Source organism: Cryptotermes secundus, unplaced genomic scaffold (assembly GCF_002891405.2).
Source record: "Cryptotermes secundus unplaced genomic scaffold, Csec_1.0 scaffold842, whole genome shotgun sequence".
Lineage (NCBI taxonomy): Eukaryota > Metazoa > Arthropoda > Insecta > Blattodea > Kalotermitidae > Cryptotermes > Cryptotermes secundus.
Genome location: NW_019736407.1, coordinates 60,556 through 77,392, shown reverse-complemented (window position 1 = coordinate 77,392; position 16,837 = coordinate 60,556). Strand labels below are relative to the sequence as shown.

The 16,837-nt window shown below is 39.1% G+C and overlaps 1 protein-coding gene across 2 annotated transcripts; it reads left to right on the top strand.

Moving 5' to 3' along the window:
• Positions 1-421: 421 nt before the first annotated feature.
• On the top strand, positions 422-16,828 carry LOC111869906 (sperm-associated antigen 4 protein-like). Of its 2 annotated transcripts, XM_023861774.2 has the most exons (7): positions 422-496; positions 8,542-8,663; positions 9,243-9,324; positions 11,248-11,367; positions 12,461-12,549; positions 15,526-15,690; positions 16,173-16,828. In XM_023861774.2, exons 2-7 carry the CDS (start codon positions 8,646-8,648, stop codon positions 16,272-16,274), a joined length of 576 nt encoding a protein of 191 aa, XP_023717542.1. In that variant the 5' UTR covers positions 422-496; positions 8,542-8,645; the 3' UTR covers positions 16,275-16,828. The 2 variants fall into 2 exon arrangements, with proteins under 2 accessions (XP_023717542.1, XP_033609492.1); XM_033753601.1 differs by lacking the exon at positions 422-496 and having other exon boundaries at positions 5,854-8,663.
• Positions 16,829-16,837: the final 9 nt, after the last annotated feature.

Below are 16,837 nucleotides of genomic sequence, written 5' to 3'. Positions count from 1 at the left end.
AGTGGTCTCTCTCCTTTCGTGGTTACAAACATTACTCTATATTCAGTTCTCGTCGTTCCATTCGTGCTACGTACCGTGCCCATATCACCCTCTTTTACTTGATAATTCTAATTATACTTGGAGAAAGTGCAAGATCTGAAGCTCCTCATTGTGCATTTTTCTCCATTCTCTCTTCACTTCTTTTCTCTTCAGTCCAAATATTCTTCTCAGCTCTCTGTTCTCAGTTACCCTTATTCAGTGTTCTTCCCTGAAAGTCAGAGACTAAGTTTCGCACCCATACAGAATCAGAGGTTAAATTATAGTTTTTTATATTTTAATTTTTATGTTTTTAGACACCAGACGAGAAGACAAAGGCCTCTGGACTGAATTGTACCAAGCATTACCAGAATTAAATTTCCTCTTAATTTCCAACTGAAACAAATTTTGATTTGTTACTGCTATTTCCACGCATTTGAACGGTGCCACATTTTCAGAGGATCTGTTAGCTGAAAACCAGGTAAAGAAAAATGTATACGAGTAAACCTAAGTGTGGAGTGATGTATTTGCGCACTTGTTTGTGTTAAGGTAACTTACTTCCTCATTCTCTCAGTTATAGGTAATGTATTTCCATGCCATGTACAGAGATGGAATTTAAAAAATGGGCCGTTTTAGCGCCGGAATAAGGTCCCATTTTATAGGGTCTGTCCGAGGAGACGTATGTCCTGGAGGTCACAAATATCACGCGTGTGCGTGTGTGTGTCCGTATCCGAGAAACTAGATTCCGAAAATGTGTGAAATCACCAAACAAAAAAAAAGTTCCCAAAATTTCAGTACAGAATGTTCTATATGGTCACGCTAGTGGAAATTTGATACTGATTATTGAATCCATACTGGGAGTTTATTGAATTCATTAGGAATTCTTTGCAAAATATAAAGCAACGCCTCTTTCTGAGATCATTTGTCTCCTGTTGTCTGCAAACTAGGGGGAAATACGTAAATAGCTGGCCAGATTGCCTTGCATTCCGATGTTGGATACTCGCACTGAACGCTTGTCGGGCAGTGGGAGGCTTTCCGAGAAAGATGTCAAGTAACTCCTATTTCCAGCCATGTAGAGTCATGAAGACACATTTACGCACAAGGCCATCAATGGATCCATAACAAATTCCACCGATTATGTTGAAGATCTGCATTGGAGTAGTCTATTATAATATCTAATTTTCAACCATGTTGGTTCACAACAAAAAATGGTTTTGCATCAGGCCATAAATATAATACGCAATGCACCCTTACAGATTTTCACAGACGTTCACTAATTTGCATTTCTTATTATAATATTAATTAGCTTTGATATTATACGCCGGACAACGCCGCTTGTAATTTCGTGTACTGAATTATGGAGTGTATTCTTTCTAATCCTGTTTATTGCTGCACATAACAAAAGTCTGCTGGCTTCCCCTTTAAAACCACCCAAGCTGTCGCTTCCACATCGTCATAAACTGAAGACTCTGTATTTTAAAGAGTTAAAATATTTTGTGTGCAGAGATAACCTTTTATCCTGGTATTGTTATCTTATCTTTAGGTTTAGTTATGTGATAAAATATAAGATGCAATACGTTACTTATCACAACAAAGTCAAATAATGGTTGAACATGAAACTGAAAATTTATGTTCAACTAAATATCAGTTTTCAGTTGCCCGAACGTAAATTCGTTAGGGGCGATACATGTTCTATGGAGTTAAGATTACAGTTTTCTGGGATCTGATGCCATGTAGTTTCGTAGATATGTATCAGTATTTCGGAGATCCCGCTCATTCCATCTTCAGGGTAAAATTTTGCAGTGAATATGAAAGAGCGAGTTGCACAACACCCAAAAAGATCGTAAAGTTGGTATTCGCTCTCGTGACAACCTCGAATCTTCAAGGAAATTAAATTTGAGAGTCATAGTTGGAGGAGGTTAGAGTTTAACTTTATGAAAATATTTTCAATAAAATGTTATTATAAAAATGTCTCTAGAAATGAAAGATTTTTCAATGAACAAAACATATTAAGAAATTTATTAATATTGTGACGTGTTTAGTTACTGAAGACGCCGTTCGGATTGTTAACAGGTTTATTCAACAACCTACAAGTAACGGCTACAAATAATTATGACAATGTTGCGGGGTTTCACAACTTATACCCCTATTCGCAATATTCAATTCACTCTATTGTCAGTAGTCTACACGTTTCACAGTACGGGAGCTATATAAGTGTTACTGTATCACACACTCCCAATCAATTCTCAGTTATCACAAACTGTCACTGATTATCACATACTTTCACTCGTAACTCGCCGTGGCTAGATTCCAACTCTCTCGCAGGCTGCTGCCTTGAGAACTGTTGATAACACACTCCGGCGGCTGATTCACTTCAACTCTCTCCGGGGACGGCTACAAGTTAACTCGACTACAACTGAACTCGGCGATAGCCACATTACAACTCAACTCACGCTTACTGCTCAGCCGGCTTTTATTCCGTTCGCTGTTGCCTGTTGCCCGCGTCAACAGCGTCGTTGCGTGCCACGTAAGAGTGTCTGCGTATAGCCTAGCAACGCTGTTACCTCACGCCGTCTTACGTCACCGCGTGTTGCGCGTTACGTCACCGTGCGGAGGGGGGTGACGGAGCTCTGACTCACCGACCGCGTCACTGCTGGAGGGCGGGTTTCTCCCTTGCTCAACATGTCAAAATATGTATAAAAAAAACTAGTGTTAATGAGTGATTTTCATACGATGCTAACCAACTCTGCTCAACTCTGAAGCTTTATGTTACACTCAGACACTATATGTAGCCTTGTTGTTCTTCTCTTAGGAATAACAGAGTAATACTGTCACGTGTAAGAATGACTATAGACGGGGTTTGGATTGATCATTCGATTTATTGACCACTTATACACTCAAGACTCGTGACTATATTTTACAGATCACAGACATACACAGACTAGTGTCCTTAGTCTATTACAGTCTTCACAAGCCGTTTCCTTGCAAAGGATTTTAAAACAGGTACTATAACGGTTACACTGAATTACACACTCCAAATATCACACACAGACGGACTTTCAACTCAGTACACTTGGAGCTGTCACCGACTCCTTCCTTCACACTCGCACACAAAACTCACCTGAGCTAAGAGTTCATTTGGTTTGTTTGGGTGGGGTGAGGGTGAGTCCAATTGATATGTCTGCCACTATTTAGCCTATTTTACCAGTCCCGATTGGTAGATGGTGATGAGTGTGGAGCAGTCGGTGGAATGACAGGAAAACCGAAGTACTCGGAGAAAACCTGCCCCAGTGCCACTTTGTCCACCACGGATCTCACATGATCTTACCTGGGCTCGAACAGGAACCGCCGAATGGGAAGTCGGCGACTAACCGCCTGAGCTATGGCACGGCCCTCAGAGTCACAGTTACTTTACCACCGGCAGTTTACCGCCAATCAGTTTATGTTGGTGCAAAGCCCCTTGAGACCCACGGCCAGAGATTTTTTCTCTTTTTCAACTGAACCTTTGAGGTCATAGTACTTATGTAACATCCTCTCTGACGAGAGGATGCGTCTGTCGTTTACAATTGCTGCTGGCCTTGGCCTTCGTCATTCTCGGGTCCGAGTCCCGCGGGACACATAACCACATTTTAATGTCTCAGATTCGAGATACCCAACGTGAAGGGCCAGGTCCTCATTTTTATATCCCCCAGGAACAGGGTGGCCCAGTTATAACCCCAGGCACTAGGTTGCCTTTACGTCGCCTTCTACAACCTTCAGGGTTATGGTGCAGGCATTCGACCTCGCCACCACACGGGCCTCAACTAATCTCTAACGTTGTACCGCAATTAAACTCTCGACACGGACTACGTAGAAAAACAATACTGTTCCATTGTTATTGTCCAACGGTTGCATTATTAAGAATCTGCTGCCTAGTAAAGGCCTTTCCGTTGCTTGTTTCGCGAGAATGTGTTTAGCGGGCCGTTGCCCAGAAACGGCCATGGTATATCTGCCCATCTCGCGGTCTTTATATAGCAACGGCTCTACACGCCACAACATGTCTGACATTCTCTCGACGATAACATCACGATCATCTGAGACGTGTTTATTTAAGGTTTATTTAACGACGCTGCAAATATGTCAAGTTATGTAGCATCGAATGATAGGACGATTTAAGGATTGATTAATTGAAGATTGTGGACGGGAGAGGTCATGATGTAATTTGAGCTGTTATATCGAAATTTTCATCTATGTGATGTATAAATGCCTCCGTTATGTTAACTGGTCTTTGGGCTGGGATTGGAATCCAGTGCCTTCCACATACAAGTCAGAAGAGTCATCGCTTGAGCAAACTTCTGGGATGTGCCGTCGTGTATTTTTGTGGGCTATTGAGCAACGCTGTTTCAGAATCTACACCATATAGCGTCGTATGATAAGATGAACAATGAAAGAATAATAGAAGAGGATCTGGAAGGAAGCGGCTGTATCCTACTCGAGCTACCATCCTCACAGTTTCGTCGAGAGACTGAGGAAAACGATGAAAACGAACAAGACAGCCGATGTCCGGCCTGAGATTCGAACCTACTACGTCCAGAGTACATGCCAGGAGCTTCATCTCTTCAGCTAATTTCTGGTATGTGATATCTTGTAGTTCAGTAAATAGGTGCCGACGTTTCGGATGAATGTATATTCCCGTCCTTCAGGGGAGAACAGCTTCTTTAATGTGGAGATGGAGTCAAGAAGTTACTACAAAATACGGAACAAAACTACACGGCATCATATCCTAAACGACCGGGTTTCTAACATCAGCACTAGTATACGTATGTCCGAGCTGCATTAACTTAACTGACGTTCATTGCCAATAGGAACACATTACAGCTCACGAGGCAATACGCAGAACGGTGATGGCCATTTAAGATTAGGAAATAAATTCTTATAACACCTGAGTCAACAAACCAACAGGATACGGGCGAGAGGACTTAAAGGTAGGAATACACGAGTGCGCCGCGGCTGTAACGCGGCATTACAAGCGATGCGCGGAATGATTTGGTGCACCTCGAACAAGCGACGCGCACGCAACGAACCATCGGAATGGGGCGCGCAAGCCGCGAGCACTATGACTGTATCATAGAGCTTTATTGATAGGCTTTTGACTTGTACTTTTTGAGGCTGATGAAAGGATATTGCTGTTGTTTTTTCTTTATTAATGATTAATCTATTCCTTTCAAGCCACCCTGTGAGTGCATTTACTGTTTTATTTATTTTCCCTTCGGCATCATTAGAGCTATTTCCTGTTATAAGAATACTAGTAGTGTCAGCAAAAAACGTTCTTCCATGTTCAATGCATTGATTCGTTCATTGTTATATAGCAAAAACAACACTGGTCTGAAAACAGCACCTTGTGGGACTCCATGTCTTATGGGTCTCCTTCGCCATAGATAGATAGTGATTTCATTAGTTTCTTTATATCTGTACATAATTTCCACTTTTTGTTCCCTGTTTTCTAGATATGATTGAAACCATTTTAGTGCAACCCCTCTTCCCTCTTGTTCCCATTCTTGTCATCTTCCTTGGCAATATATCATGCTCAACTAAGTCAAATGCCTTTGACAGATCCAGAAATATCCCTATACTTTTTTCCCTCTCATCCAGTGATTTGTAGACCCTTTCTATAAACTCTGCAGTTGCAGTATTTGTTGATTTCCCTTTACAGAAATCATGCTGTTTATTGTTAATTATGTTGTGATTATTAAAAAATGATAAAAGTCTTTTCTGTATGATTTTTTCTATTATTTTTAAAAAAAAACAGAAGTTAATGAAACTGGTTTATAATTCACAACTTCTGTATCACATCCTTTCTTATACAAAGGTTTCGCTTCTGCAATTTTTAGTTGATCAAAAAAACTGCCCAGGTGAGAGTGACATTTATTATATGTGTCAAAGCAGTTGATATTTTAGGATAACATTTTTTAATAATATACTCTGGATTATCATCTGTTCCTGTTGATTTTTTATTACTCAATCCTTTAATTATGCCTGCCACTTCCTCTTCAGTAGTTGGGGTTAAGAACATGCTGTTACTATCATATTTTACTGTATTGACATTAACTTCATTGGTTTTTTATAATGGATTGCCACTCAATACTTTTGGGCAATAGTGGTATAGTATTCATTAAAGACATTGGCTATAGCTTATGGATCTTGCATATTTACTCCATTCTCGCTTATTTCAATATTCTTCGTTGATCTTTTTTTGTTTACCTAGTTCCTCCTTAACTAGCTCCCTCGTGGCTTTTGATTTATTCCCTGATGCTCTTATTCGCGTGTTATTAGTTAATTTTTTTGCTTCACTGATAATTTTGTTGTATATTTTTTGTGATGACGGTAGTATTCTTTAAATTCTTCTGGCATATTTCTTTCTTTCATTAGACTATTCTCCAATACCCTTATTCCTGAGATAAACCGTTTATTTTCCTGCTGTTTAGTTTTTACCATTTTGTTAGGCATAGCTATATCGTAATATGAGAATTGCCCACATTCAAGCAAATGCGACAACGCAAGTATCATTGCTTAGCAACGGCGAGTAAACAGCTGTTGCTAGGCAAAGCGAGTAAACAGGTGTTGCTAGGCAAATCCTACAACAATACTGTGAAGTACCTAAAAATCATTGTATGCCTCGTTTGCCGAATTTTGCTTAAAAACAAACTCCCAAGTCTCTTTTTCTAGTGGATAGTTTAGGTATTGTACATTCTCTTCCCTGTAAGATCTAGCTATTTGAATTCTTCCTTTAGTCCATCCAACAGATGGCAGCAGTGGTCTGCGCAGACGAAGATTGCGCATGTTTTCAATTGTACGATAAAAGTTATAAAAGGTACCAGTTGCTACGAAACTGAAGTAGTTCTCAGTTATTTGTTACGAAGGAAGGACGTGTGGAAGGAAGCACACTAATATACATTGTCGAAAGGCGTTACTAAGAATCGTTTAGCGAAAACAGCAAACTGAGAAGACTTGGAGCGTGCTCGAGTTATTCGGAGAAGTTCAGAATTAATTTGCAAACGACAGAAAATGGCGTGTAACACAAATCAAGAAATTATTTGCAATCGTCACAGAATCATCCATTATATTATAGTGCTGTGCTTTGGTAAGTAATACAGTCATAATTCCCAGGTACGTTTGCAATATCTTACGAGTTAGCGGTTTTACAAAATCGTCACTAATCTTGAAGGCAGTTTAATTGTGGTATTTGCGTAATTTAAAGTTTTGAAAATGGGTTGTCGTTTTGTACTTCATGTCTATCGGTGGCTTCATTATTGAGACACTGATTTTTCGCATGTGAAAGGAAACGTTTGTCTTCGATATAATGTCAACCGGGTTTGTTAAAACGTGGAAGGATATGGCGATTACAGAAGATTCGAAGAGTACTATCTTCTGACACTGTATTTTTAAGATCAGTTTCAATATTTTCCTTCCATATACATCAAAGTATTTGAGTTGCATCTTTCCTGCAAGTAAAACGGGTAAGAATTCAAGTAAATGAAAAAATAAAGATTCACTTAAAGAGACTTGTCGTTTGATTATGATTGTTGTTGTTAGGTTATGGGGTACAGGTTGGGATATTCACATAGTTTTGTTCAATGAAATGGGTTAGGGATACCAAGTGGATGTATATTTTCAGGGTGTTGAGAAATACTTGTACTTTTTCATGCTTTGGTTCACCTCATTTGCATTTTATGCTGCTATGTTCAATAGGTGAATCATTTTACTAATTTGTTAAGTTAAGGCGTTGAGGATATTATATATAATTATTTGCGTGTGTGAAAAAATACGATTATAATTTACATGCGTTCTAAAAAACGAACTTTATTACCGGCTGAATAGTTTTCGTTTCTGGAAAATTACACGTAACTCGAAAACGCGTACATAAAGTACCTTCTTTTTGCACACAAACCCATGTTAAAGATAGCTGTTCCTGTGTGAATATTGTACAGCAGTAGACTTCGTGGTTGCGGTCTTATTTTCTTTTAAATAGAAGTAAAAGAATAACGTTGCAGTAGCATAAAATGAGGATGTTAATATTACGTATTTATTTATTTTTGGTTTAACTACACTGTTAATAGCTTATCCTGTACAGCGGCGAATGTTAGGGTGCATAATGGTTTGGAAAGGTCATGGCTTACTTTTAGGTAATATCCAGGCATATGATCGGAGGGACTGAAAAAAACCTCGAACGACTTGCCATGAGAGCCTGTCACTGGGCCGAAATTCGAACTCAGGATCTCCCAAATAAAATTAGGTGAAGAGTAAGTTACAGTTTATGAGGAAGGAAGAAGGGCATAAGGCATTGCTCTCTGATTGCACCTCATATTTTCAGAATCTGGATTATGGCCATCAATGATGTATGTCAATGAATTGTCTGATATCTACCAAACATACCGTCACATTCATTTCTTGGCTGAATGTATTCCATGGTATATATGCTTAAGTCCTTGTTTATCACCATGTATTGTTTCTCTCATACATTTAAATAATTTTACATTTTTATTCCAGTTGCACTAACAGCATATCAACTGCTACAAGTTGTGTCTCTCTTTTGGCCTATCACAAACAGCACGGGAACAGAAGTTGATGTGCTGAGGAAGGAAGTACAATTTATGAGAACAGAACTGACTGTGAGTATATGTGTCTGAAGGCCAGTGGCAGTTGATTTATATACGTTTGAATGGAATTGATATGCTTTTGTACTCTGCAGCAGTTTTCTCAGATGCTAATTTAAAAAGTACAGACAAGTTTTAAATCTGCTAAAGTTATAGCACCAGAAAATTGCTAGGTTTTAATTGTCACATATCACAGACAAATAGCATACTTAGATGTTTTGACAGCACAGAGAGGGTGGAAACATGTCTTACCAGGAATATTCACTGCCAGTGGTAACTAATAAGGAGAGTATTATGATTGTACGTACAATGCTGCATACTAATAATGAACGAGGATCTGCGAAAGGCCAAAGAGCTATTCCATGAATATCATTTGTTGAACTTTTCCATGTAGTATTTTTCTTTTGAATATCTAAATACAGTTCCAGTGAAGGTCCACACTGGCATTGTGATACTGGCATACCTAGATAATTTATTAAATATTTCACTCAGTATACTAACAGAAAGTAGTGTTAAATAGACGAGCATTTCAATTAATAGAAAACATATGTGATGCAACTTTCAGTACTTATTTTGGTATGTTTATGTTTTCAGGACAAAATGAATAGCCTAGGAGAACAATTTGAGAAGGATTTCTTGGATCTGCTACAAAGAAAGGATTTTGATCTTTGTACAGGTAAAACATAATGAAATATTAATGTAACTATCTAAATAATTGCTTCTGATGAAGTTTGCTGTGTTCTGGGATGCGACACAACATAGTCTGAAAAGTCTGCTAACATTTTGGAGGAACCTCAGTAAACTTCTTCCAGACTGCATGGCATAAACCTTCAGGCAAACTGCAGTCGTCTTACTCACAGAAATATATGTTTTTATGTGTACTATATCTGTACTATAGCACGAAAGAAAGACGTTACTCAGATTTCAGTGCATAAGAGGCAAGAATATATTTCATTTAGAGCCAATGGAACAACAGAATCAGTGATGGAAAAGGTCACGTCATAGCTCAAGCAGTTAGTCGCTGGCTTCCCACTGTGGAGGCCTGGGTTTGATCCTGGGTCTGGTCAAGTGTGAATTGTGGTGGACAAAGTGGTGCTGGGGCAGGTTTTCTTCGAGTTCTTCGGTTTCCGCTGCCAATCTTCATTCCACCAATTGCTCCACAATCACCCTCACAATATCATCTGGTACTGGTACAATAGGCCAGAAGTGGCCACAGTACAAGGAACTTAGTCCCACCCCACTAGCAATAAAATAAACAGTTTTAATCGTTTCTTGCATCCTGTTGTGTGTTTAATCAATAGTAGAGTGAATTCACCGACTACACAGCACGTTTTTTTTATCACTACATGTTTCGACCTCAAGAGGTCATCCTCAGGTGTATGAACACGGCAGTATAATTACACGCGGTTACATTAACTTTTCACTCATTTGACCCTGTATCTTATCCAGATTTACGCTCACTAATATACCGAGTTCTTAAAAGTTAAAAGTTGAAAGTTGTAACCAGTGACGTGAATTGAACTTCGATTCACGAACTTTTAACTTTCACATTGACAACAGATTAACTCTGAAGAACAGGAATACATGTGCAAACATATTTGCATGTAAAATACATAACGGTATTTAAGATCTGGAATTTCATTATGTAAATTGATACATGGATATGTATGGGTGAGTAGTTTCTTTTTCAGTTGTCTTTATACATACTTCTAGTTGACAGTCCTTCAGGGGGAGGAAGGTGATCGACTGTGACATCTCGTATTGCATGAAAAAAAAATTGTCAGTAGCCTTTGATTCATGGATATCTGTGCCCAGGATTTTGCCTTGGGAGTGGTTATGAAAATTAATTAACTGAATTTAGTACACAGGCTAATTTTTCATCATGATGTTCCCTCTTCTAATTCATGAAAATATCTTGTTTACGCAACTTTCTGACATTTATTAGTAGAGGGTGGAATCCTTAAGCCACTCATCCCCAGGCAAAAAACCAAACGAAACCCTGTTTTAAACTGCGTGAATTAATCAATTAATTGTGTGTGTAAGTATCAAATTTACAAACTTATTGCCTAAGAGCACACAGATAAATGATTAATACAAACATAATTTACATACTGCATAAAAATGCCTATTTAACATTTGTATGGATGTAAGAAAAAGGCGAAGTCATTAAGCACTATGCCATGAAGACGAATGGGGGATATGAATGCATAGATCCATATTTTCATGACCTTAGCACTAGTTGAATTTGAGTGGCCAGCTTCACTCCCTGGCTGCACTACATGTAAGGAAGTAGCCTCTGGTACCCATTGGATGGGCTGGGTGGGACCTAGAGCCAGTCTCAACAGTGCAGAGAAGGGAAAATTCTTGACCCTACTAGAACACAAAGTCCAACCCCTAAGTCACCCCACCCATAGTCAGTCACTATCCTGACTCTTTATGTTTGTTTGCAGGATAGAGTATTTGTGTTTTAAATGGAAAATAGGAGCCTGAAATGACTGTTTAACTTCTTTACATCGGTAACAAGTCACTGTACCTTGTTTATGTTGTCAATTGTGCAATGTAGTTTAATAAAAGTAAATTTATTATGTATTATTTCCAGGCAGTATATGTGATGGACTCAGCAAGGTGGATGATAATTCTAAGAAGATTGTTAAAGATGCACTTTCATTTTATGGCAATAGTGTGGAACAACAAATGAACTTTGCCTCAGGAACTTTAGGTAACTCATTTTCTTCAAGCACTTAAGTGTAAATAAATATTAAATTTGTGACATATATTCAAATTTGAACACACAAAGAGTGATTGAGGCTGGATTTGAGGTTCTGGGATGTAATATCACCTAGTTCAGTGGAAGCAGAGCTTGCTATCTGCTTTGTGATAATTTCTTGCTTCGATTGTCTTTGGTTGTGAAGATGGAAGCAGTACATTCCACCAATATGCTGATGGACTTCTGCTGGATTATAAGGCTTTACATTCCAAGATAGTATTCTTCAATAATTATGGCCATTCCAGGAGACAGTGAGACTTTCAGAGAACTTGTGAATCTTATGGATAACAGTAAATTTACAGAGATCTGTGCCTATGATCAGCATAATTTCCACTTGCTTTCCTGTGTAGGATATTAAGTTAATGGAAGTAATACTAGTCAGCTAGTCACTTCTTCAGAAGGGTTTTAGTGACAAAAATGATGAAATCAGTGATAACCAAAATGTATTCAAAATTGAAATGTTTCACAGGAAAGTACAGATACTGAAAGACGAAAGTACACTCAAAATTTTTATGGATAGATACTAAATATTGTACCAAGACAGACAGGGGACGCAAACAGAAATAAATTAAGTGTGAACTGAAATACCATAGTTCATAATTGTCCTGCTGACAGTAATGAGCTCGTGTGTTCCATATGACAGGGAATGTCTTAAATGGCTGAATATCTGTTTACTTGTCAGAGAAGACACTGCACCAGGGAGTTGGTTAATTAATTAGAGAATTAACTGGCTAGTTGGTTAAGTAATTGTTTCATCCCGGTCTTCACGCTGAATGATGTAGCCTCTATACACTTTTCAGAAGTATGTCATTATGATGGGAGAGATGTAGGAAAAAAAGAAGACGTTCAGATGACCGCCAGTTAACATGTTTTTCATACAGTCTGTCTGGAAAATAACTTATCAGCTCTGAGAATTATTAGAGAATCATATACATGCTTCCAGTTGTACCTCTCTTTTCAGAAAACAATTCCAATGATTCACTATAAGAGAATATTATAAATATTTGATGTTTATTAAAGTCTGCTTTCATTACATGACTTGCAGGTGCTACTATATTAAGTACATATGATACCAGGGACCATGATTCAACACATTTTGGAACTCAAGAACGTTGTGTACAGAACATCATTAAGGTATGTATACTTTTGTCATGTGTAGGGGGTACATTTGACAAATATAAGAGGTTCTAGTTGTGATGACTGGATTTATTGGCACTTCATTTTAAATCTCTCTTAGTTACAATTAATACAGCATTATCACTTATTTACACACTTTCAATTCACCGTTACGCATGCACAAGGATTCAGTTCACTAGTCATTTCGTGGCAGTGGATCTCAACAGAGAAAGTAGTGCTTCATATCACAGTGGAATCTTTGTGATTTCATCTTAAATCACTCAGTTCTCCTATGTCCTAATCTGTACTCAATTAATATTCACAATTCACTAAGGACATGCGCCATTCTCGTCCTTGTGCTCTCACCTGCTGAACCTTCTGGTCTCCTTTAGCTGCAAGCGGACTCATGTTATATAGTCACGGCATGGACACAACAAAAAGCACAGTTCTATTGTTGCTTAGCGCAGACCACACAGAAGACAAGTCACCTGATAGCTATCTTGCCAGTCCATTGGCACACTGACTATTGCCTAGCAACAAGCTATAAACATTCATCATATTGTTGCATGCACATATCACGTGGTGTTTATCAAGCTGTTCCCAGTGCATTTACATGTCACTCTTTATAGAACTGTAGTAGCTATGAGGAAGACACACACACACACATTTTTTGAAACGGTACATCACAATTTAACCTATCTAGATAGGTGCCTGAATGTCAGTTAAACAGAGGTTCAAATTTCACAATCCTATTTTCCTTTCCCACTGACTGAATACTTATTAATCTGAGAGGTTAATCTCAAGCTATCTGATATTGTCATAAAGTAACTTGTAACGAATGAAAGGTCAGGTAGAAATTCTAATCAAGAAAGCTCAGAGAATTCCATGGGTAAATTCTGTCACTTCTTTTGGCCACTATCACATAAAATCTGATGTCTCCATATCTAGGATATTACAACAGTGTATAACGTTTTTTCTAGGTTACCTTGCTGTATTAAATCAGAATTAGGAAAAGGGCACACAGACACAACTTTCTGGATTTATAAGATATTCTTATAAGTATTTCTAGCATTTCACAATTGCACAAAAAGGGATATCCAGTTTTTATTAATATTGTCATGTGTTGGTTGAATGCCATGTGACATATAACTTTATGCCGTATTGAATGTAGCGAATTTATTCCACATTTGCTCTTACACTTATACAATTCACAGTTACACCACTACTGCCATCTGCATTATCACAAATACTTCTTCTGCTGTAGTCACTGCCATGCACTCGATACAGCCCGACTTGGAGACTGCTAGATTGAAACTGACTAGTTACTCTTATAAATCCTCAGTTGGACAGTGGGAAAACCACATCGCTTCACTGTTGCGTAAACTCCGTTTTACAGGCATTGCTGGGGGACGCTGCTGAGAGTTGTTTATAGCTGCGTAGTAACCGCGGTGTCCCCTGTTACATCACTGCGGGAGAGGTGAATGGAGTGTTGACTGGCCTGTTACTGTAGCAGCAGCAGTTGCTCCGATGATGTTACGTCACAGCTTGAGGGGGGGTGTTCTGCATAGAGCAAATACGTCACACTGCTACCTTCTAAATGTTGTTCATACTGAACAGCCTAACAGTGCACTCCCATTCCTTTTCTTTCAAGGCTGTGCTTTCTGCATCTTCTTTTGGTTCGGCTACTCCTATTGTAGTGACAATTCTCTGGCTATTACATCATCTCCCTTCTTAAGATTATTCGTCCTGAACAATTCCATGGTCCAGCATTCGTCGATCCGTTGCATCCCATTCCCTCCTCAATTTCATCCATCGCACATTCACTGTCGCTGGGGAGGCCGGTGGTTCTGAGTTACAGGCTCCTCCTCTATACATTGTTTTCTTTTCCGTTTTGGAGGGGGCCGACCCCTCCATAGTGTCCAATCCTTGACCACGTCTTTCTTGAGAAGTTCCCTTTGTCGACGTAACAGTGTGGCTTGCACTCGCTGACATCGTCGTTCCTCCTGGTCTTCCTGCCACTTGCTGGTGCGGGACCGTTGCACAACAGTGCCCATTGCTGATTTCTTTTCAATGTTATGATCATCCCGCAATGGTTGAGACTTCTTACAAGGCTGCTTGCAGAGACAGTGTAGACAACTGTTTCCTTCTTGAAGGCATCTCTCCTGCGTCGTGCCACTGCTGCATGGCGGGACACCTTCCAGTCGGTTTGTGTTCTCCGTGCCACTTTTGCACGGTGGCTGGTCCCTCTTCTGGCAACGGCCAGGTCTTTTTTTCGACAACCATCATGACACTGGGTCCGTTCATTCATCTGGTGGAGGCGCTTCATGACCAGTTTTCTGTCCTTACACCTTTTCTTCGGCGGTTCTCTGAATATTCATTATTAGTGCACAAGTTTATTTCCAGCTTGTTGCAGTGATGATGGTGAAGCACTTTATAAATTATCACCAGTTTTTGAGTCATGTTACATTTTTCTTTCTTCATGGTATATGAAGAGAAGAATTTGGGAAGAACTGTCAGTCAAGTATCAATAGTCACTTCATAGAAATATGGTTTCATTACATGTCCACTTACAGTGCTTTAGTCTTTATTTCCATGGGTTATTTTATAACTGTGCAACATGTCAAAATAGTGTTAAATGGTATGATGACAGACAAATTAGAAAGGATTTGGAATGAAGGACTTGTAGCCTAATCATGATATTGCACCTTTCAGTGCAGCAGGAAAATCCTGCTTCATCAGGCTCAAGTTAAATATATGCCCAACAACAACAGCAACAACAACAACAGTGGTGGTGGCAGCAGCAACCGCATGAAGAAGAACAGAGATAATTATCATCAAATCTTATGTCTTCATGGGCAAGACCAGAGGAGTTATGAAAAACATCCTGGAAATTCACAACTGTTTACTCTGCCACAGAATTTCTCTAATAATTCGTTTTTGTTCTTTGGTGGTTTACTGAATATACTGGATAATGTTTCTGTCTCTATATTACAGGGTTGTGCTGTGCCTGGCGAGTGCTGGGAATTTGAAGGCGAAGGTGCTGTAGTGATTCAGCTAATTGGTGAGGTCTATGTTAAAGCAGTGTCAATCGAGCATCCTTCAAGTGCCCTGTTGTCGACAGAAGAAATAAGCAGTGCACCAAAGGATTTCTTTGTGTGGGTAAGTGCTTCATACAGTTTTATGGTATCCATTTTAATGTTATCTTCCCATCTATGTGTAGGTCTTCCTATGCATTCCTCCTCTCCCCAGTGCTTGTTACCTTCCCTCTATGTCTCATCATCCTTTACTTGGTGATTCTAATTATATTTGGTGAATAGTACAAGTTATGAAGCTCTTCATTATGCAGTTTCCTCCAACCTCCATCACTTCATCTCTCTTTCATCGAAATATTCTCCTCAATGCCCTATTCTCAAACATGCACGTTATATGTTCCTCCCATAATGTCAGAAGCTAAGCATAAAATAACATTACCCTCTAAAACCAATCATAATCATATTCAGGGAATATTGATCTTTGTAGTTAAGTTAGGTGGAGACAAGGCCCACACTAGTTCATCTTCATGTGAATTTGTTGATTTTTTACTTGTTACTGTTTTATATTCAATAATAACGACTGAACTAATGTACATAATTTATTCATAGGGATTGGATACCGTTAATAATGTAAAATACTTTCTTGGAGAGTTCTCCTATGATATCAATGGCAGCCCTCTTCAGACCTTTACGATTCAGGTAACACACTGAGCAATGCAATACATTGAATTAATAAGACAATTTTGATGTAAGTGTTGTTGATTTCTGTTTTCTACTCTGTACCATTTCTTTTCAAATCAGGAACCACCAGAAACTCCAGTCCTTTTAATTGAGCTCCGGGTTCACTCGAATCATGGTAACCCAAGTTATACAAGCCTATATCGCTTCAGAGTGCATGGAAGTATGACAGATCTCGGACAAACATAAACATCATCTCAAACTGAAAGTAAATAATGATGTGCTATGTGTAAAAGCTACATGTCTGTGGTAAAGATGATGAGGAATATGTACTCCAGAGTGTCAGGATGTAATGTCAGAAGTGTAACAGAACTTCTGGGACACTGCACATATGACCTTAAATATAGGCTAGAAAATTCCGTGAGCTAGAAACCAGCGTGAGCAGGTGGCTGCAGACTGAGCTGCCAGTTGAAGACACCCAGCTATGTAAGAACAGGAAGGGAGGAAGAGGGCAAATGGGAAATCAATAAGGAGGAAAGGAGAAGTGTCTGTGGAGATGGGCCTGAAGGTAGCAGGCTACAGCCGTTATAGGATCG

Excerpts from the sequence above, each read along its gene's own strand:
- LOC111869906 (XM_023861774.2), top strand. Across the intron at positions 9,325-11,247 it reads GGATTTTGATCTTTGTACAG|GCAGTATATGTGATGGACTC; the intron begins GTAAAACATAAT and ends TATTATTTCCAG. Across the intron at positions 12,550-15,525 it reads GTGTACAGAACATCATTAAG|GGTTGTGCTGTGCCTGGCGA; the intron begins GTATGTATACTT and ends TCTATATTACAG.